Here is a 23,382-nt window from a genome sequence, read left to right as displayed (position 1 = left end):
GAAACAATAAGCAAAGCTTATTTAAAAAAATGCATCTGAGCTGCCTAAACAGACGACATCCTCTCAGCTCACTGGAGGGGCTTCTTCAGTAAGTGACGGCACCCCACACCCTCAATACCTTAAAACAAACATGGAAAGAATCCTTGGAGAGATGAACCAGGTTTTTTTTTTCTTATTTTTTGCCATTGTTTCTTAAATAATCTATAAAAATAGTTTAAGTTTATCCTCAATATAAAAGTCATGCATACTATCCCTAGCAATCAAGGATTTAGCTCTTTGGGCTTAGGCATTTCATGGTGGGGGGGGGAAGGGTATTAGATTCATTTATTGAAAATCCAGGCTGAAAAACAAACAAGAAGTCCTTGTCCATCTGGAGATTTTAACATATTTATTTGAAAACCAAGTTCTGTGAAAGAGCACACTGAATAGTCATATATCTTCTCTCAGCCGAAGACCTGGAGACCAGGTTCCTCGGGTCAGCTCAGAGGCAATGATACATGCAGTGAACAGCAGGTCTCCACGAATCTCCACCGGCATTCCAACACGAGCCTGGACAACGGACCGTCTTCAGACGAGCAATGGGATCCTGGGCAGGGGGGGGGGGGGGGGGGAGGGAAGCTAGAGTCATTCTTTCTTTATAAGACATTCTTTTTCTTTTAAGCAACTAGCTACTGAATCTGAAATAGCCCCTAACCCCGCCTCTGTAGTCCTGATGTGCCAGTTTGTGCTAGACTCCAATTTTCAAACTTCCATTGCACTAAATATTTTATCCTTTTGAAAACTAACAAGAATCTAATTTTCAACTAAAAACTTCTAAGCCCTCTTTGGGGGCTGCCCTGAAAGACGCAGTCAGGGACTGTGAGTAAGCACTGTGCGAGGCCCGGGGCTGACGGAGCCGGGGCCGCACAGACCGCGAGCCCGTGTGCAGACTGCCCTGTGCTGGCCAGAAAGCTTAGGACCATCAAGGGTTCCGGAAAAGAGATCGTCTCGGAAAGAGAGTTTTTAGGAGCAAGTTTAGATAACAAGAAAGTTAGTATAAATCACCCTCTCTCTAAGGTCCAAACTATCTCTCAGAGGTTTGAATATATTCCCCCACTAATGGCAGGGTCTCTGCCTTAACATAGAGCTGCAATTTCTGTAAAAGCTTTCATTAACTTCAAGTCAGTGTATAACACTGCTGCTAGATTTGCAACCTGACATTTAAATGTATTTTTCTTTTGTAATAAATGATACTGCTCTTATTTACTTTAAAGAGTTGAATAAATTCCTATTTTTCTGACAATGTATTTGTACTAGGGTGGAATTATGGAACCTTGCTTATACATTTTATATGCATCTTCAAATATGTAATGACCATTCAAAAAAATGGGAAACTATGAATGACAATTTTGTGAAATGAGATTATTCTAATCTTTTGCATCTAAAGGCCCCCTTTCAACATTGTTAGAACACTGGTATAATAATAACAATCTTTTCCAACTGGACAAAGCATTGTGTTATAATCTAACTCAGGGGTAGGGTAGTCAACCTTTTTATACCTACCGCCCACTTTTGTATCTCTGTTAGTAAAATTTTCTAACTGCCTACTGGTTCCACAGTAATGGTGATTTATAAAGCAGGGAAGTAACTTTACTTTATAAAATTAATAAAGCAGAGTTACAGCAAGTTAAAGCATATAATAATTACTTACCAAGTACTTCGTTGGATTTTTGCTAAGTTTGGCAAAATAAATCTTTATAAAACAACTTACTATAGTTAAATCTATCTTTTTATTCATACTTTGGTTGCTCCGCTACCGCCCACCATGAAAGCTGGAATGCCCATAGTGGGCGGTAGGGACCAGGTTGACTACCACTGGTCTAACTCAGGGGTCCCCAAACTTTTTACACAGGGGGCCAGTTCACTGTCCCTCAGACTGTTGGAGGGCCAGACTATAAAAAAAAAACTATGAACAAATCCCTATGCACACTACACATATCTTATTTTAAAGTAAAAAAAAAAGGGAACAAATACAATATTTAAAATAAAGAACAAGTAAATTTAAATCAACAAACTGACCAGTATTTCAATGGGAACTATGGGCCTGCTTTTGGCTAATGAGATGGTCAATGTGCTCCTCTCACTGACCACCAATGAAAGAGGTGCCCCTTCTGGAAGTGCGGTGGGGGCCAGATAAATGGCCTCAGGGGGCCGCATGCAGCCTGCGGGCCATAGTTTGGGAACCCCTGATCTAACTGATCCCAAAGCACCTATATGCCCCGTGTCTTACAGATATTGAATGTTCAATAGTTTCACTGAATAAATGAATGGTACGGCTTTTAGTGCTGAAATCTTGCCAAAGGAAAGGGAGAGAAGGACCGGTGAGAAGGCCAGACCTGTGCTACACCAGTACACCAGTACACCGTAGGTTTACGGACTGTGCTGGCCCACAAACTGTAACCAAATGTAAGTTGACAGCTCCGCTGAGCAAACTGTCAGTGTAGCTGACTTCTTCTGGGACGAGGGGAAGCAAGGCTTTTCCAATAAAAGCAGCTCCGAGCAGATTTACATTCTGAAGCCAGCTCTCTACTTCCCCACAGATGTATAAAAACAATTTGCAGACCAGCTACTGTGAACAGCGTTGTTAGTACACAATAGGGTAGAGTCAAAGAAGAAGGAAAAAGGAATTGGTGGTTAAGATTGCAAAGAGGTGAAAAAAGGGGGGAGTTTTACTACCGTTTAGGTAAATAGGGATTAAGCACAAAAGAAGGGAAAAGCGAGACAATGTCCCCACATAAAACAATTGTGAAGAACCAAGAGATTGTCTTTGATATACAATTTTGTTCCACACACACCTCTGGTCCTTAATCATCAATATACTCAAATGGTTCTGGGGGTTCCGGCTCTTGTTCCTCCTCCTCGATTTTTGGGCCATGGGCTGCCACAGGTTCCACTAGCTCCTCAATGTCTTCACTGGTGTCCTTCAGAATGATGATGCCTCCGATGGACAGCTGTCAACACAAAGCAGGGCGTAACGAGGCGCTAGCTCCACTCACTCTCCAAACTGCTGCCGATCTAGAGCACACGCTTGTTAAACGGTCCCGCGAGACTGCCTGAACAAGGAAGCAGAGAACTGGGATAGGGCTGCACTTTGCTAGGTGTCAGGAAACCTGGGCCTTTGTGCCTGTGTGATGCTACACTGCTGTCTGCAAGACGCGGCTAAAATCTTCCTGACCTATCCTTTCAGGTTAGTCTGAGGTTGAGTGAAGAAAGCCATGTCAATGTGCATTACAAACGATAGGGTTACTGTAATCTGTAAGGAGTATCTGCAAGCTTAACCCAGTGGCTCTGGATGGTACGAGTGGTACTGTTCTATTTGGATGATACATACCAATTTAAGAATATTTCCCAGTTCTAGCCGCACTCTGACTGCAGGGAGCATGTTTACTGTACAAATACACTCTAATGCCATATTCTAGGACCAGGCGTGGCGACTCAATGCTGGTCTTAGACCAGCAGCATCATTATCTCTTGGGAGCTATTAGAAATGCAGAGACTTGATCCTACCCTGGATCTACAGAACCTGCATTTTAACAAGATCTCTAGGTGAAGCGTGCTGGACTAATAGACACTTTATTATTTGTGAGAAAACCATCATTTTGGAGACAAAAGACAATCTACAAATAAAAAGTCATTTTTATTCTCCAGCAATTTCAGAATGACAGAGAGAACAACATAAATATGACAGATATCTGAGTATTTTTCACTTTAATCTACAAGTCCTTATAAAACAATGAAGAAAGAGCAATTCTATTAAGCCCTCCCCCAAACAGATTAGCAGAAGGTGAATTCAAACACCAAACTCCGGGGCACTAATCTCATTCTGTTTGCTCGCCTGTGTGAAAGGAAATGGGAAACTGCTCTCTGTAATTGAATCAGTCGCCAGTGGCAGGGCACATCTGGAAAAACCTATTTCTACCAAAGCACATTACTGGGAAGGAAAAGAAGCACAAGAACATTAGTTAAATGATTCACATATGTATAAGCATCTCTGCAGTTCAACCTAATCTGATTTTTTACTCATAAGAACTCTGCCCTGCCACGCTATAAAACTGGTGTGCCTTCATGAATCTCTAAACTATTTTCCTTCTCTCAACACACACATATCCATATCCATTAATCTAGAACTTTGCCCTTAAAAAAGGTGTTTTTTTTTTTTCTGAAGAGGAGCCATTTTATGAATGGACCCTACCTTTAGTACCAATATTCACCCAAGAACAATCAGAGAACACAGCCACTGTCCTAATCCTCCATGGCCTGAAAGTGCACTTAGACCTCAGTTCTAATCTAAGGGACCAAATGGAAATCCATTTTCTACTGAACAGAAGAAAATACCCACGTTCACAAAAGGACATTCTACAGTTTGGAAACATATGGTCCCAGTTATTGTTGTACTGTTTCATGCTGAAGTATAAAATCATCCAACTCAAATTTGCAATATAATCAAAATATGGAAAGAACTTTTTTATAGCTACATGGTGTAGTAGGCTGACTAATGCCTTTCATGTTAGTGAGGAAGTCCATCTCTCTAAGAAGAGAATAAGATATGTCACGTTTTCTGAGGCTAGTGACAACTGGAGACACAGACAAGGAACACTTCCTGCTGCCAAGCACGTCACATTCTCTTTAAGATATCTTTTAACATGGACAGGACACAGAACAGGAATGTTACCCACGTTCAAAACTACCACTGCCCTTTCCAATGCAGTATCTGAGGAAGGGTCTGATGACCTGCCGCTGAGGGAACGGGGACGAGGGGCACGGCTTTCCTCATTGCACACAGTCTCCGGGAGGGTTCCAGCTTCCCGCATCCTGGCTCACTTAGCCTACAAATCCGCCGTCTGCCTTTCTGATCACAGCCGTCCTAGTGGGTCTGATGTCCTATCTCCTTGTGGCTTTAATTTACATTTCCCTAGTGACTAATGGCATGGAACATCTTTTCATGTGCTTATTGGCTATTTGTACATTTTCTTTGGAGAAATGTCTATTCAAATCCTTAGCGCATTTAAAAAATATTATTTGTCTTCTTATTGATTTAGCAGTGTTTTTAAATGTGTTTTGGATACAAGTCTCTTATCAGATATATGATTTGGAATGATTTCCCCTATTCTGTGGGTTATCTTTTTACTTTCTTGCATGTGTGTGGAGTGGGGCGCATGCGGGAGTCTGTCTGACTGTCTCTCCCTGTTTCCAGCTTCAGATTAAAAAAAAAAAAAAAAAGACTATTCTTCCCCCAATGAATGGTCTTAGCATTCTTGTCATAAATCAACTGACTATAAATATATGAGTTTATTTCTGGGCTCTCAACTTAATCCATTGACCTGTATGTATCCTTATACCAATACCAGAGTCTATTTTTTTTTTTTGAGAGGAAGGAAGAGACAGACATTGATTGATCTGTTACCATATGTGCCCTGACCAGAGATCGAACCCTAACACCTCTGCGCATCAGGACGACACTAACCAGCCGAGCTCTCTGGCCAGGGATGCTTATACATATGTGAATCATTTCTAACTGTTCAAGTTGGAAAGTATGATTCTTGCAATTCTGCCCTTTTTCAAGGTTGGGCTATTCTGGGTCCCCTGCATTTCCACATGAATTTGAGGATCAGTTTGTCAATTTCTGTAGTCAGCTGGGATTTTGATAAGGACTGTGTTGAATCTGTAGATCAAAATGGGGAGTACTACCATCTTAATATTAAATTGTCTAACCCATAAACACCGATTATTGATGTACAGTTTTCTTTTCTTCTTCTTCTTTTTTTTCCAGTTTTCTTTTCTTGTAAAGTCTTTGCCTGGTTTTACTATCAGGGTAATACTGGCCTCATAGATTGTTTCTGTATGTGTCCTGACCAAGGATTGAACCAGCAACCTCTGTGTATCAGAACAATGCTCTAACCAACCAAGCCATCCAGCCAGGGCAACAATCCATTTCTAATTATAAAATTCAATGGTCTAAATACTTGTGCTTAATCTTTGCCACATTCCTATGAGGCAGGGATAACTTTTACATTACAGAAGAGGACACTGAGGCAGAGAGGTTTTGCACCTGACCTAAGGTCACACAGGTTATAAGTGTAGAATGAGGGTTCACATTCAGGCTCTCTGGCCCCAGAGTCCATGCTCCTAATCACTGTCGTGTATTAGGTACTTCTATGGTGTAAGCCTCTGGCAGATGAAGAATATTTACAGGGTCACACAAAGAGAAGTTCCCCAGAGCTATATGGAATCAAAGGAAGTGTTGTTTCTTTTGCAAAGAGATTAGCTTAAAGAGCTTTTCCAAAAGCTTTGGAGATCTATTCTTTTCTTCAACTTTCCACTGTCCTGTGGGTTAATATCCTGTGGGTTAATATCCTGTGGGAATAGTGCTAAGGGCCATCTAACTTACCGGTTTGAAGGGCTGGTATCTACAGGTCTCTGGCATAGTCAGAACCTTCAGCTGGGCAGGCATCACTCGGGCTGGGTTATCCAGTAACTGGAAGTTTGGCTCAGGTTCTTTTTTCTTCTCTTTTTCTTCCTTTTTCTCTGCCTCATCCTAGAAAATATAAACAAATAGCCCAAAAAAGGTTCACTTCTGTTCCATATCACTGAATAATACTTGATAAGTTTACTGAGCAACTATTAGCTACAAAAGGTAATTAGGATTAGATATAAAAGAGCTATATCAGGCTCGGGAGGGATAGGGTAACTCTACTTAGGAATAAGAATGGCATTTAACTTGGTTTTAAAGGATAAGAAGGTTTTTCTACCACCAGAGATCAGAAAAAAGGGTCTATTTAATAAATGGCATCTATTATGTTATTGTTTCCTCCAAGAACTTATTCCTGATTTGTACGACGCAACAGTCTAGTCTTCTCATGAATGGATATAATCTCTAAAGTCTCTTCCAATTAAAATTATGAGTCTCTATGCTTAGAACAGTATAATTAAAGGAAGCCAAGATCAAGGTGTGATAATGTTCAATTAAAGAAGAATCTAGACCAGGGGTCCCCAAACTATGGGCCGCGGGCCGCATGCGGCCCCCTGAGGCCATTTATCCAGCCCCTGCAGTACTTCCAAAAGGGGCAACTCTTTCATTGGTGGTCAGTGAGAGGAGCATAGTTCCCATTGAAATACTGGTCAGTTTGTTGATTTAAATTTACTTGTTCTTTATTTTAAATATTGTATTTGTTACCCTTTTTTTTTTACTTTAAAATAAGATATGTGCAGTGTGCATAGGGATTTGTTCATAGTTTTTTTGTTTGTTTTTTTACAGAGACAGAGAGAGAGAGTCAGAGAGAGGGATAGACAGGGACAGACAGACAGGGACAGAGAGATGAGAAGCATCAATCATTAGTTTTTCGTTGCAACACCTTAGTTGTTCATTGATTGCTTTCTCATATGTGCCTTGACTGTGAGCCTTCAGCAGACCGAGTAACCCCCTGTGCAAGACAGCGATCTTGGGCTCAAGCCGGTGAGCTTTAGCTCAAATCAGATGAGCCCGCGCTCAAGCTGGCGACCTCGGGGTCTCGAACCTGGGTCTTCCGCATCCCAGTCTGATGCTCTATCCACTGCGCCACTGCCTGGTCAGGCCCTAGTTGTTTTTTTTTTTTTGTATTTTTCTGAAGCTGGAAACGGGGAGAGACAGTCAGACAGACTCCCGCATGCGCCCGACCAGGATCCACCCGGCACGTCCACCAGGGGCGACACTCTGCCCACCAGGGGGCGATGCTCTGCCCCTCCGGGGCGTCGCTTTGCCGTGACCAGAGCCACTCTAGCGCCTGGGGCAGAGGCCAAAGATGGCTCAGTGCCCGGGCCATCTTTGCTCCAATGGAGCCTTGGCTGCGGGAGGGGAAGAGAGAGACAGAGAGGAAGGAGGGGGTGGGGGGTGGAAAAGCAAATGGGCGCTTCTCCTATGTGCCCTGGCCGGGAATTGAACCTGGGTCCCCCTCACGCCAGGCTGACGCTCTACTGCTGAGACAACCGGCCAGGGCCCTAGTTTTTTTTTTTATAGTCCGGCCCTCCAACGGTCTGAGGGACAGTGAACTGGCCCCCTGTGTAAAAAATTTGGGGACCCCTGATCTAGACCATACAGAGACAGATAAATCAACTCATGTGACCACCAAGTTATACCTACCACTTCCATTTTCTCCTCCTCTTTTTTTTCTTTTTCTTTTTCCTTCTTTTTAGCCTTGGCAGTAATAGATAACACAGCCGTGGAAACCTAGAGGAAGTGAAAAGGATTAATCATTGTGACCCCTTATCTACATACAAATGTAAAACTCCAAAGAGAACTCAGCCCTACAATACTATTCTGTTTCCTGGCAGTAAGTATCATAAAGAACAAAATAATTGAAGAATAAATGGAAAAAGCACGCAGGACATTTATGCACATAATTGCTACTATGGTCATCAGGTGAATTTAGTTCCTAGAGGTTTGTGCCCAATATAACTCTATTTATTTATTCATTTGATCTGCAGCTCACCTTGGATGTGGATTTTCTGAGATAGAGATATGGGTGCTGTACCCTTTATTACTTTACAGGGAAAGCACACATTCCCCCCAACCTCGCTGTAAAGATAACTCTCCCTGCACTAGCGCTACATTGGTAATATCCAGTGGGCAAGCGATCAGCCTGGAATTATGCTCCTTGATGGGTCTCAGTGAAATCAAAGGTGCAGCCAGGACTGTGAACGGCTGCACAGTATCGGTTTAAACTGACTTTGCTTCAGACCCAAAGGGCACAGTCTGGAACCTAGCTGATGAAACAAGATGTTGGCATTAAACAATATTATTCATTACACCCACTACCCTCAAATTAGGTCAATTATATATAATTATCCCTATGTACACAAAAATTTACAGCAAATAATCAATAGATGGCTACTATGAAGCATTATCTTGAGAGAAAGAACCAGTTTTCTAAATATAAGGTATCAGGAAGGGTAATTTTATTGAGAAAACTTTAGGGGCAAGTGTAGCTAATTCACCATAGTTTAACACATATCAGTGAGTGTCCTTATACACTGTTGGTAGGAGTACAAACTAGTTATATCCATATAATATCCATTTTGAAAGGAAGTTTAGTTAATACCTATAGAAATAAATAATGTATATTACTTTTGGTCAAGCAATTCCACTTCTAAGATCCTAACCTATAGATATACTTGTATAAATATTCATGTATAAAAGACTCTTGGTTCCAGCTTCATTTGTAACAGTGATAAACTAGAAATAACCTTCAATGTCTACTGGATAAGGAACTGGTAAGACAAACAACGGTGTACACGTACATAAAGAGACAGCTCTGCAGCTCGGGGAAACACAAGATCCATATACGCTTAAGTTTTAGCGATAAACTGTTTAAATGAAAATGATAAGAAGCAGAACAGTATATAGATAATTAATTCTATTTGTAGTAAGAAAGTATTGATCTATACAGCGAAAACACTTGGAGGAATTCACAAATTGTGATTCCTGAAACAGAAGAGAAAAAGGCTTTTACTTGATAGTCTTGTGCAATGTTATATTTTACCGAAAGAAGTATTACTTTAAAAATATCTAACTTAAAATATAAAATATTTAAAACAAACCCCAGTAAAACACTAAGTAGCCCTTATATATGTATAAGTACAAATATTGTTCCGAGGAACAAAGAACCTACCTTTTCCTTTTCTTTTTCTTTTGGTACTTCCAGAGGGGCAGGATAGGCAAATGTGGATGGTTTACAATTTGATTTATACTGAACTTTTGGCATCTAAAGAAATAAAACAATTTCCCTCCATTAAAATAATCAAAATCAAGATTTAAGTATTACATGCTCTTAATAAGCATACAAATGCAAAGGAATGTTAGAAGTTTCAATTCAGGTTAAATTTTCAATTACAGCGCTATTTTTTTAAGGTTTTTATTTATTCATTTTTAGAGAGGGGGGAGAGATAACTAGAAAGGGGGGAGGAGCAGGAAGCATCAACTCCCATATGTGCCTTGACCAGGCAAGCCCAGGGTTTTGAACCGGCAACCTCAGAGTTCCAGGTCCACGCTGTATCCACTGCGCCACCACAGGTCAGACCTCAATTACAGTGTTAATTATGTTATCAATTCCTCTCCTAAAGGCATCTGTTTTCTTTCAGTGAGTTAGTTTCGAGGGCTTTGTAGAACTCCCCATAGTTCCCTGTACTCGTCAAAGCTCTGTGCCTCTGAAGAGGCACCCTTTCCCTCCCCTTTCCTGACCACGCACTCCGCTCAGTAGGTGAAGGCCCACTTCTGGTGTGAGCAGATCAACTGTCGCTCTTTTGTAGAGTACTGTCTAGCCTGCAGACCTCACGGGCACATCCCTCCTTGTGCCACTCTAACAACCTGTGTCAGTCTGGATACAGCTTCCACATCATATAATCACACCTTACAAGAATCTAACATACGCCTAAAGGAAGAGTCAGCATCACATCACTTACCAGGGTTCAAGTTCCCTAATCTGAATTTTTCTCTTGACCCAGTTTGCATCAATAAAGAATGGTCATAAGCACATATATACCAGCACAGCACAGAGATCCTGTCTTTCCATCCCACTTTCACGGCAAAGAATGGAGCATCGTAAAGTTGTGGGCCAGAGGAAAAGGTCCTTAGAGAGTCTACTAGATGTTCAACCAAAATGTTCATGGTTAGGGATTAGGAAACCAAAAGATTCTCATTTTGAGAACTAAAACTGGTCAATATTTATACATGAGTAGTTTATTTATTTATTTTTCTAAAAGAATTTTTTAAAATTTTATTTATTGCCCTGGCCGGACACTTCAGTTGGCCTAGAGCATCTTCCCAAAGCGCAGAGGTTGCCAGTTTCATCCCCGGTCAGGGCACATACAGGAACAGATCGATGTTCCTGTCTCTCACTCTCTCTCCCTTAAAATCAATGAACATTAAAAAAAATACAGTAAAAATTCTATAAATTGATTGATTTTAGAGGAAAGAAGAAAGGGAGGGAATGAAGGAAGGAGGGGGAGAGAGAAAGAGAGAGAAATATTGATTTGTTATTCTACTTATTTATACATTCAATGGTTGATTCTTAAATGTGCCCTGACTGGAGATTGAGCCCACAACCTTGGCGTATTGGAACGACACTCTAACCTACTAAGCTACCCAGCCAGGGTACATGTGAGTAGTTTAATACTGAAACACTTAAAGGATAATTTGCTGAACAGCTATACTGAAAATAAAAATCAATTCAATAAAATAATCTTGATCAGTCTTTTTTTTTTTTTTTTGCCTAAAATTTTCCCACTCTGAAAACTTAACATTTTAACAACAGTGATGTCCAGATGTGAGCTATTTAAAGGTGAAAGAGGCCTCTGAGGTAGAAGAGCAAGAAGGTGATGGAAGAGCCACAGGACTGAGGAAGACCTAAGCACTAGCCCCAGTAAAAACAAAAAAAAAACACCCCAAAAAACAAAACAAAACAACAACAACAAAAAATACAGGATAGTATGTTAACAGGGGATGTTAAAGTTCTTGACTAAAGTGACCAGTTTCTGTCAGATTCCCTGGGTCCGTACTTACTGGTGGTTTTGTTTTCTGCCATTACCAAAGGGATGTTTTTCCCTTTAACAATAATGCTTTCCTCCATCAAATAATCCAGCATCAAGTAACTCTGAAATATGTCCTTGTCTCAAACCTTCATTCCTTGTTAAGATTTAGTTGCAGCTGCCTGACCTGTGGTGGGGCAGTGGGCAGAGCATCAGCCTGAACACTGAGGCTGCCAGCCTGACACCCAGGCTTGCCCGGTCAAGGCACACACAATAAGCAACAAGCAAGCAGTGAGCAGCCAAAGTGAAGCAACTATGAGCTGACACTCCTTGCTATCCCCTACCCCCATGTCTCTGTAAAATCAATAAATAAAATCTTTGAAGAGATTTAGTTTAGGTCCTCTTTCTTCCTTACCCAGATTATTGCAATAGCTTTGTAATGGATTTCCATTGATACCAAAATGATGTTTCTAGACTGTAAATGTCGTCATATACACTGCTCACAAAAATTAGGGGATATTGTATAGCTTCATATTCCTTTTTGAAATATCCCCTACTTTTTGTGAGCAGTGTATTTATCTGCATGAATTCCCTCAACAGCTCCCAGACTCTCAGTATTAAATAAAGTTCATCAGCGTAATCTACAAAGCCTTTTCATATTTTTATATTTTGTTCTTTTTCTTACCATTCCCTCTCAACTGATTTATCTAAGGTTATAATGTTAGTAAGAAGACTTGATTTTCAACCCTGGCAATCAATGCGGTGACAGATGTCACAACCAGATTGCCCTTACCTCCAAGACCTGACTTTTCAAAACTTCCACCAATATATTCCACTCAATAAGGTGATAACTTAATTTGACGGGGAAATACTTTCTTGATGGAATGCTAACTCATCTTTAAAATTTCATGGAAATACTCATGAGCAAATGAATGGTGAACAGAATGTGGTGAAGAAGATACACTGAGGTCTCACAGTGTATCTCAGAAGAAAACTGAGGTCTCACAAACTCACCTTTAAGTCCTTGTTAAGGCCGATGACACAGGTGGGAGTATAAGCCAATGACAGAAAGTGAGAAAGAGGGAACCAGAACCAGAACTGGGTAAAGACAAGGACGCCAACCACAGAAGGCATATGGGTGTGCCCCGTCCTGGACTGCAAGGAGATTGTGACATTATGACCACCTGTAGAAAGAGAGAAACCATGACCATGAATCCAGTAGGGCATTAATAAAGAGTTTTTAGTAGTGCACTAGGGAAGCATTTGGTGCTTACTTAAAAAGTACAGTTCATAACATCTAATCTGGAGTTGCTGGAACTAGTTAGCCAGTGAGCTATCTGGGGTCGCCAGAACTGGAGATGCTGTATTTTAACTGGATGGACTCAGGGTAAATGCAGACCTTCTCCCTATAGAGGTAGGTGTTTTCAAAAATCTAAGCCTGAGGACACCAAAAATGTAGGCTAAATTAAATATTAATCTTTATTATATATTGGCTTTTAATGAACTAATAAAAGATAAAATTTTAATACACATCATATTTGTAAACAATAGCAAAGAGGTGAGAGGTAGATACTATTTGCCTAATTTTACTTTTCCTGCCTTAATTGCATCTAAATACAGGCAGTTCCAATATTAACTAGCTTTGTGACATGGACAAGTCACTTTCCCTCTAAACATCTTTTGTCCCCATTGGCACAATGAGGGTTTGAACTTGAGCACTTGAACTACAGCACTACTACTAACCAAAGAAAAATTTTAATCTCCAATTCTTAATTCAACTGAAAAAATTTTTTGAGAAAGCACAATAAATACAAAAATGAAATCAGAGCTACTGCTAGTTAATCAGAAAAGCTGGGCTGTTGGGAGGCTATGTGGCTTGGAACCTGGCCTGTTCAGCTAACTACTGCCACGTATAGACCTTCCCTCGAGGGAGTGCAGAGAAAGTTTGCAAGCCAGCGAACAAGAGCTAAGAGCCAAGCATCAGTCAGACAGCTGGATCTTTACTGGGTCTTTGTGAGACAGAGATTCTAGGAAGCTCTTAGGTGCTGCAGACTTGAATGCGTTCAGGAACCAGTCAGGTAAGCAAATGAGAAAACTTGGGCTAGAAGCCATGGGGATTGCAGCAAACTGGAAAGTTCAGGTCCTATTCAAAGAGACATGTTACTAGGGATGTAGATCTAGGGTCACTAAGTAAGTTTGTTTTTAAAAATAGACTTGGATCTGGATTTTATCCAAAATTTTGTAAACTTTGCTAGGCAGACAAAACAAAACGTGTTGAAGTTAGATGTGGCCCATAAGTGCTGTGCTGCAGCCCCTGGTTTATATGCTGCTCTCAGTACTAGTGCTGAGCCCCAGCACTCTGAGACACAAGTCTTTTGGTTTATATAACATAGTCTATAAAAACGAGACTATCTGTGCTCAGTCACATCCTAATTTGAACTCCGGGTTCAAATGATCTCTATTGCCCACATTTTATTTCTCTTAACCTCAGTATCTCACATTTGCCTTCACATTTTGCTTGGAGTTAGTGAGTGAGTACTAACTTTGCTAAACCAAAAAGCATTTAGTTTTTATAAGAGTCAGGGTTCTTTTCAACCAAATAATCCAGATTTTCTTAATATTCCACTACCAGATATTTAAGATTTTATCTGGAAAAAAATCAGGTATACTTTAACTTTGTATTTCCAACAGGAATGATTTATATATATTTAGTATCTGCTGTACTGTTCCCTACTAACCCCCACATTCACTAAATCTTTACTATATACTGAGAATTCTGAACAAAGTGCAAAAAAGATCCCAAGAAGCCTCCAGTATATAGGAAAAGACAGATAACTAGAGTAATTAAAATATAGCATTCAAAGTATCAGAAAGATGTAATAAACCTGGGTGCTACTGGGCGCACAGCTAAGCATGACGCCTAACCAGGGTAAAGCTGGGTAGGACAGAGGAGGGAGACAGCTTCGCAGAGAATGTGATAGCGGATCGAAGTTTTGAGGCTAAATTCCCTTTTCTTCCGACTTAGAAACTAAACTATCCTCTTGTGCTAACAGTCTGAGATTTACTCAGTTTTACAAACTTCAATCATAAACCTAATCTTCAGCTTTTCTCCCTGAAAAGACCATATCATTGAATGAGTTCAAGTAACTTCAAGTAAGTTCAAGGAACTCCGTTCCTCTGAAGCTGTCCTCTGCAGACTGCCCCCACGACCGCCAACTTCCGAGAGAAGACGCAGGACACGGTTTTCTCTCGGGCAGCTGCAACACTTTTGTAGGGTAGGGTAGGATAGGGTAGTAACAAAGTAAGAAGTGGTGAGAATTACTTTATGCTTATAGTGGTGCACATGACAATACAGATTTTTAAGTACTAAACACTAAAATACCAAAGGCAAATCCATTATAAATAAAAAGAGAAACACTGGAAGCATCAACTTGATTGGAGCACGACAAACCCAACAGACACTCGGTAAAAGGTGGCAGGAGGGGGCTGAAGGAGGGAAGGAGGGGAGAGCGGAGAGGGGACTTCCTGTGAAGACTGAAGAAAGCTGAAGCACAGAATGGTCCTCCTCCAACCCTAACGAAAACTAATTCAGTAAAAACCAGCAAAAACTGTAGTTTACTAAGTGAACAAGTAAAGGGTTAGAGTCTAAATCTGCAAACTTCAAAAAGTGGCAGCTAGAAGCAAAAAAAAAAAAAAAAGGCTGTGGAATAGTAAAATGTTACTCCTAACTCTTATTTACTGATTATTACAAACAGCCAATCTGAAAAGGCTACAGACTATATGATTCCAATTATATAACATTTTGGAAAAGAAAAAACTAAAGCTATAAAAACAGTAAAAAGAATGTGGTGCCAGGGGACTGAGGGGAAGGAGGGAAGATAGAAAGGAGGGATGGGAGAAACGAAGGAGGGAGGGAGGAAGGAATGAGAAAGTAGACAGAATTTTTAGGGCAGCGAAACTACTCTATATGCTAGTGCAATGGTGGGTACATGTCATTATGCATTTGTCAAAACCCATGTAGAGCCTGCCCAGGCAGTAGTGCAGTGGATAGAACATCAGATTGGGACGTGGAGGACCCAGGTTTGAAACCCAGGTTGCTGGCTTGAGTGTGGGCTCATCCAGTTTGCGCACGGGCTTACCAGCTTGAGTGCGGGGTCACTGGCTTGAGCGTGGGATCACAGACATCAACCCATGGTTGCTGGCTTGAGCCCAAAGGTCACTGGCTTGAAGCCCAAGGTCACTGGCTTGAGCAAGGTATCACTCACTCTGCTGGAGCCCCCAGTCAAGGTACATATGAGAAAGCAATCAATGAACAGCTAAGGAGCCACAACAAAGAACTGATGCTTCTCACCTTTCTCCCTTCCTGTCTGTCTATACCTATCAGTCCCTCTCTCTGTCTGTCACAAAACACAACAAAACAACCCATGTACAGTGAAGCCAAATGTACTATAACCTGGGACTGATAAAATCCAGCCAATTAAACATGAAGTCTTAGGACAGATATCCAGGAAAAAGAAGCAGCAATAAAAAAAATAGTGGTGAGGTTGACCAGGTGGTGGCACAGTGGACTGAGTGAGTGTTGGACTTAAGACACAGAGGACCCAAGTTTGAAACCCTGAGGACCCTGGCTTGAGCACAGACTCACCAGCTTGAGCTCAGGGTTGCTGGCTTGAGCGTGGGATCATAGACATGACCCCATGGTCGCTGGCTTGAGCAAGGGGTCACTTACTCTGCTGTAGCCACCCAGGGTCAAGGCACATATAAGAAAGCAATCAGCAAACAACTAAGGTTCTGCAATGAAGAATTGATGCTTCTCATCTCTCTTCCTTCCTGTCCCTCTCTCTGTCTCTGTCTCTGTCACACACACACACACAAACACAAACAAACTTGTGAGTACTGAATCCATTTAAAAATAAAACTAAGACTAAAATGTGAAAACTATGATTTCACGAGAGGATGTAAATGTTGTAAGCCATGACAAGGTAAACATAATATAAGAATACTGGAGGTGAAGAAGAATGAGGAGGGAGAAACATGGTACATCAACGTCTATTGTTTATACATACATGAGAGAGAATTAACACCACCGAGACCGGAAAAGGCTTACTTTAAATTATCTATGGAGTATTTTCCTTATTTATATTCAGCTGCAAGAAACTGTCTTTAAATTAAAAAAAGAGAAAAACAAATTGTACCTAACACTAAAATTTAAGCAGAAAATTCTCAACTTCTTGGAAAATTAAAACAAAGCAGGACAAAAACCCCTCACTAGATATGAATTAAAAAGGAATACCTGCCTCAAAAACGTAGAAAAGAGAACCAATGTCCTAAGAAAGAAAAAGCAAATAAAATGTTTAAGCAAAAATAATTTAGAGAATAAAAGAGTAGCATCAGTATGTAAAAAAAACACCAACCTCTAGCAAACCTAATCAATAAAAAGATAAACCAAAATAGAAAGCAACAGAGATGAAAAAAAACCATATAAAGGAGATTATCAAAATTATAAAACAAGGACAATGAAAACCTTGACATAGTAAAAAAAAAACACTCAGCAAGTAGAAAACCTGAAAAGACTTAACAAAAACCTTTAAGAAAAATTTATTTTCCTGACTTCCTTCAGTATAAATACACGGACATTTCTAGCTGACCAAGACAAGAATGTCATAAATACAGCTACTGTGCTTTTATTAAAGAAATACAAATGGCTAAAAAAATTGAGAAAATGTTTATTTCATAACAGAACTACTATGAAAACCTTGAGTACTATTCATCTTTCAAATCAGCAAAGATTAATAAAAAAATTATCTTCTACATAGCTAAGGTATAGTAAGAAATGGAATCACATACTTGTACAATGAAATAGGTATGCTTGTTCTCTTATGCCCTATTTAGATGTTGCCAGTAAAAACAGTTAAACAATATGTCAAATGAACCCCAAGTCCAAGGCAGTATAAGCCCACCATCTTACCTTGGTTTAGAAATAAACCATACTGTAGCAGTGAAGAGTATGAATTCAGGAGCCAGATAGCATAGTGTGCTCTGTGTTAATTATGCAAATATCCCATGTGTCTTCTTTTAGATTATTTTGGTTGCTAGAATTTGTTTAAAACCTTATTTTTTTCCTCAAAAAAATTTCAATGTCAACTTGTTTAAAACTGAATAAACTAAGACAAATGGAAACAAAAATGAGCCAACACTCATTGAGCACTTGACTTGGTGACAGAGGCTATTCTAACTGCTTTATTTTTAATTCTCACAATAGCACAAGATACTTTACAATTTTCACAATACCTTACTTACAAAGCAAGAAAATAGAAATAGAGACAGGGAAATAACTTCTCAAGTTCTACAGCTAGTACAGTGAAGGAACTGAGACTCAAACTTTCATAGTATGGACTCTTCTAAATTATTTCTATGCACTTGTAGGCTCCAAATTTTCTCCAGGAATAATTTAGCCTAGACTAAATTTTTACCACATGATACAGTTATTTTATTAGACTTAGTGTAAACAGATAAATAAATCTGGAAGACTGAAAAACATTTACCTGCATCTAATATTCCCTGGGCCAGAATAGCGCCAAACTTGGCCATGACATCATCATGTTTATCATTGATGACTTTGGAATACAGTTGTCTGAACTGATTCACCTAAACAAGAAAACAAAATTGTAATTAATTTACTTGCTGTGGCATTTCAGAGCAGGGAAATAGGTTGCTCAATTGGTGACAAAACTTGAGTTCTGAATTTTAAACATTCGAAGAGGGATATGGACCATATTTGAAGGCCACCGAGTTCCACGGTTGAAATCGTGGCCTATGACTTTTCTGGTGAGGGAGCACTCGTTCTGTTTTCATCCTTCACGCCACAGGGAAGGACTCAGGCTCACAGGAATGCTGAGTCCACGCTCACGTGGCATCACTGTTAGCAGCTTTAACAGTTCACGGGAGCAGGACGGCTTCCATCACACTGGGAATCCCAGCTGTTCTGCTGACTGCCAGTCTTACAGATTTCTTCACGGGCACGGCCCTTCAGGTCCACTTTAAAGTAAACTTCCCTTCAGTGAAGTTGGGCGAGGTAGACTTGGGATTCAAGTGTATTCACATATACAGAGGCATTATGCACACACATTACTTTTTTGAGAACATGTCACAATAATTACTCTTGTTAAAAGGAACACACTAAAATCAAACATGTGCTAATTTAGAATGGGATTACTAGTAATCTGTTTGCTTCTTTATTCTTTCCTGCATTTTCTAAAATTAATATACAGGAATTCCTCAAGTTACGACAGTCTCAACATAGGACATTTCGTGTTTATGATGCTTACTCCCATAAAAAAAAATTGAGATGTTTCAACTTACTCATTTTTTGTCATTTTTTCTGTTACTACAGTACAGTGTACAGTACAGTATATATATGCCCTTTTCCTTTTTCTGTGGCTTAGTTGTTTTTTTTAAATTTTTTTTATTTATTCATTTTAAAGAAGAGAGAGAAAGAGAGAGAGAGAAGGGGGGAGGAGCAGGACGCGTCAACTCCCATATGTGCCTTAACCAGGCAAGCCCAGGGTTTTGAACCGGCGACCTCAGCGTTCCAGGTCAATGCTTGATCCACTGCGCCAACACAGGCCAAGCTTAGTTGTGTTTTTATGTTCTGGATAATAATTTTACAACTGTGTTAGGATAGGTAAGTGATTTAGACTAGGATGTGTTTCAACTTGCACCAAAATTTGGGTTACATCACTGTTGTAAAAACGGACGGAACTGTGTCGTAACCTGAGGACTCCATATGTGACTTTTTAATTTTATTTTTATTTATTTACTTTTATTTATTCATTTTAGAGAGGAGAGAGAGAGGGACAGAGAGAAAGAGAGGGGGGGGGGAGCAGGAAGCATCAACTCCCATATGTGTCTTGACCAGGCAAGCCCAGGGTTTTGAACTAGTGAAGTCAGTGTTTCCAGGTCGATGCTTTATCCCACTGTGCCACCACAGGTCAGGCCCGTATGTGACTTTTACAATTAGAAAATAATATTTATAAAATATATCAATATGTTCTGAACGTATTTGTGATTCTTTTAAAACGGTTTGGATGACAACAAGGGAACTATTTCATGCCTCTTCCACATCTTCCACCTCTGTTTTCCCACCAGTGCACTTCAAACTATAGGCATCAGGAAGAGTTCTGCTTGTGCAAGAACATCACCATGGAGCTCCTCAAATCTGTCCAAAGCAGAAAATGCTGAATGTGAGCTTCTTAATGTGGTGACACTATATGTATGAAATATTCTTTCAGAATCTCTTCCTGTCTTCATTCGCCCTGCCTGACAGGCACACTGTGATGCAGTGAACAGTACTATAGAATCAATCAGACAGCGCCGGCCTGTATATAGCTCTGCTGTAAGAAGCCGTGCCGAGTCTGTTTCTTCATCTCTACGGGCATTATAGCACCTACCCTGCGTGGCTGCTGTAAGGGCTATATAAGGTACTATATACACGTAATGTGTGTATAAAAGGCACTTTATCGTTCACTAAGCATGGCTGCCTTACCATACAGAGGCAGAATCCCACCCGTCCTCCTACTGTCTGTGCAACCTAAATACTGCTAACAAAACTAGATTCCTTCAGCACGGTTCTTGTTTTCATTCACAGGCTGCAACAGAATGTGATGGAAAAACAATGAACTAGCTACTCAGCACAGAAGCATTAGTAAGCTACTCACTTTTCAGTGTCAGTTTTCTTTAAAATTGATTTTCAGAGAGAGGAAAGTGGAGAGAGGGAGAGACGGGGAGGGAAGAGACAGGGGGAGGAGGAGGAAGGGTGAGAGGAGAGAGCGAGACAGAGAAAAACTGGTTTGCTGTTCCACACATTTAAGCATTCAGTGTCTGATTCTTGTATGTGCCCTGACTGGGCTGAAACCTGCGCCCCTGACACAGCGGGACAAAACTTTGACTAAGGAGCTGCCTGGCCAGGGCTACTCACTTCTCTCGGTCTTACTGTTTCCAAGTATAAGCCCAGCATGATTAGATTATCACAAATAACCCTGGTAGTTTTAAAAATCTTAAGTTTATTTTTTAATTAAAAAATTTAATTTATCATGTTAACATGGTTTTAAATCTTAAGTTTTGATGCTTTGATTCTGATTCAACAGGTCAAATTTCTTTGATTCTGAACTTACTTCAGATGAACACTGGCATTTCCTAATATAGGATGGAAATTTTATGTTGTAAAGGTTTATAAATATTTCAAGAACTTATAAAGAGGAATGCTGGGCATAGCACTGTATGTGCATTATAAGGAAAGATTTAAATTTAAAATTGCACCCCAAAGAATAAAAAAAATCCAGCAAAACTGAAAGATGAATTTAAAAATAATCAATGCAAATATATAATGGCTTTATCTAAGTATACTACTTTCAAAAGCTAGTTTTGAGTCATTTAAAAAAAATTCTTTTTAATTTTTTATTTTTTTTGTATCTTTCTGAAGCTGGAAACAGGGAGGCAGTCAGACAGACTCCTGCATGCGCCCGACCGGGATTCACCCGGCATGCCCACCAGGGGGGCAATGCTCCGCCCATCTGGGGCGTTGCTCTGTTGCAACCAGAGCCATTCTAGCACCTAAGGCAGAGGCCATGGAGCCATCCTCAGCGCCTGGGCCAACTTTGCTCCAATGGAGCCTTGGCTGCGGGAGGGGAAGAGAGAGACAGAGAAGAAGGAGAGGGGGAGGGGTGGAGAAGCAGATGGGCGCTTCTCCTGTGTGCCCTGGCCGGGAATCGAACCCAGGACTCCTGCACGCCAGGCTGACACTCTACCACTGAGCCAGGGCCTTAAAATTTTTAATTTTTTTTAAGGAATTCCAGGAATATTCTTTTTATTTTGTTTCTTCATTTTTAGAGAGAGAGAGTGAGAGAGAAAGAGAGAGAGAAGGGGAGGAGCAGGAAGCATCAACTCCCATATGTGCCTTGACCAGACAAGCCCGGGGTTTCGAATTGGCGACCTCAGCGTTCCAGGTTGATGCTTTATTCACTGCGCCAGCCCAGGTCAGGCTAATCATTTAAATTTTTTTCTTCACATTTTCTTACTTATGTAGCAGTAACTTAATTCTCATGATTATGATTCTTCATAAAGAATTATTTTTGTAGGCTAGGGTAGCACCTTAAAATTTGGAAGTGAACTCTGACGTCATCTGGGGTACTCTTCTATTTTCCCAGATGTGGACCGGAAATAAGAGGTGGAGCAACTGGCTTCCCAGCAAGAACAGAGGCTCACGGTAGTCATGGCTAGGGTCATGGTCTTCTGACTGAATCTTACTGTTGTGAACAGTATGTCCCCACATAAAACAAAGCAGAATCTGTAGGAGACAATCATATTAATGTCCCATTTTGGATTATAATAATCTCACCAAAGAGACAATTAAATTTTAGGCAATTCTGTGGCCCATGCATTCTGTTTGGTCTGATTATCTAAAAATCTACTTGCTCCAAATTAATGCATTTTTAGTATTTATCCTGTTTTGAATTCTATACCTGATACTGCTGGAAAAAGAACTACTCTTGGATGTCAGAGAAACAGTGAGGTGAGGAGAAGGGAATAAGGTTTCTTGGAGCATTTCTGCTGGCGCTCATCACCTGGTTGGTTGCGACTTGTCCATTTTCTTCTATTTTCCTGAATACAGAGCTATAGCTGCACATGAAGGATCAGTTTTGGAGTATTTTTTCCCCTCCTTCTATTATATCTGCTCTCATTACCTGAACTACTGCCCTCTAATTTCTTCCATGAAATCCTTGAGACCAGATGCATTTCAGAACTTAGAATTTGGAAAGCTAACATGGTGCATACACTATATATTATGTAATACAGTGGAGTGTAGAGGCAATACTTCATAATCAAATTATATTTCTGAAGCAGCAAAACGCTTGAATACTAACACTAAACAGAATAAAGGTTATAAAAGAGTTCATACTAGGTCGGGTTTTACAATCAAATGAGTCCTTAAAAACAAACCTCTTAGTTTTCAGAGTGTTTTGGCCTCTGGAATTGTACATAAAGAGCTCTACCCACTTATACAATTTCTCTGTGGCCAGTTCCCAAATATCTTTCTTCAGTTCTGTTTTGCTGTTCTCTCCTCTTATGTCCAGTGGACCTGCTATCATCGCAGACTCAACACTCCTAAAATTAAATTCTTTATTCTGCCTTCAAGATAGTTCTGCAGCACTGCCAGCATCTCCCCATTATCAATATTCTAAATAATACTGTTAGCTCCCTTCTCAATTTTATTAGTTTTATTTGGTCATGGTTAATTGGTTGCAGCCCTTTTTATATATTACCACTGACACTGTTAATAGTCCAAGTCCCTAGGAGGCAATAGTATGGTAATAAGATTACTATTTACAAATGTGTTAGGCTGTAAAATATCACTATATAATATAAAAATTTTATGCTTAAAATTTTTTTAAATTTTATTTACTGACTTTTAAATAGGAGGAGGGAGAGGGGGGGAGAGAGAGAGAGAGAGAGAGAGAGAAGAGAAGAGAAGAGAAGAGAAGAGAAGAGAAGAGGAGAAGCATCAACTCACAGCAATTGCTTCCCATATGTTCCTTGACCAGGCAAGCCCAGGATTTCGAACTGGCGACCTCAGCATTCCAGGTCGATGTTTTACCCACTGCGCCACCACTGGTCAGGCTATGCTTATACTTTTATCTTATAAAAGCTCACATATTTCCCCATAGACATATTTCTAGGTTACTGTAGTAGCTCACAAAAGCCTAATCTACTGAAAATTATTTTAGAACCTAAAAGCTTGACCAAATGTAATCCTACGTCAAAAAAGGGTACCTTCTCAGTGGTGGG

General features: G+C 40.2%; 1 protein-coding gene across 2 annotated transcripts in view; it reads right to left on the bottom strand.

Moving 5' to 3' along the window:
* Positions 1 to 371: 371 nt before the first annotated feature.
* PSMD1 (proteasome 26S subunit, non-ATPase 1) overlaps positions 372 to 23,382 on the bottom strand; it is a 101,703-nt gene continuing 78,692 nt past the window's right edge. For both annotated transcript variants that reach the window (XM_066345345.1, XM_066345344.1), the window contains 7 exons: positions 18,084 to 18,186; positions 12,553 to 12,722; positions 9,684 to 9,776; positions 8,156 to 8,242; positions 6,428 to 6,574; positions 2,835 to 2,990; positions 372 to 586 (listed from right to left, as the gene is read on the bottom strand). In XM_066345345.1, the coding sequence (XP_066201442.1) occupies positions 2,844 to 2,990; positions 6,428 to 6,574; positions 8,156 to 8,242; positions 9,684 to 9,776; positions 12,553 to 12,722; positions 18,084 to 18,186 (747 nt within the window). In that variant the 3' untranslated portion in view covers positions 372 to 586; positions 2,835 to 2,843. The remainder of the gene's footprint in view (positions 587 to 2,834; positions 2,991 to 6,427; positions 6,575 to 8,155; positions 8,243 to 9,683; positions 9,777 to 12,552; positions 12,723 to 18,083; positions 18,187 to 23,382) is intronic.

Source organism: Saccopteryx leptura, chromosome 7 (genome assembly GCF_036850995.1).
Source record: "Saccopteryx leptura isolate mSacLep1 chromosome 7, mSacLep1_pri_phased_curated, whole genome shotgun sequence".
NCBI classification, from domain to species: Eukaryota; Metazoa; Chordata; class Mammalia; order Chiroptera; family Emballonuridae; genus Saccopteryx; species Saccopteryx leptura.
Note: the sequence above shows the minus strand (reverse complement) of the source record. Positions and strands in the feature narration are given on the sequence as shown.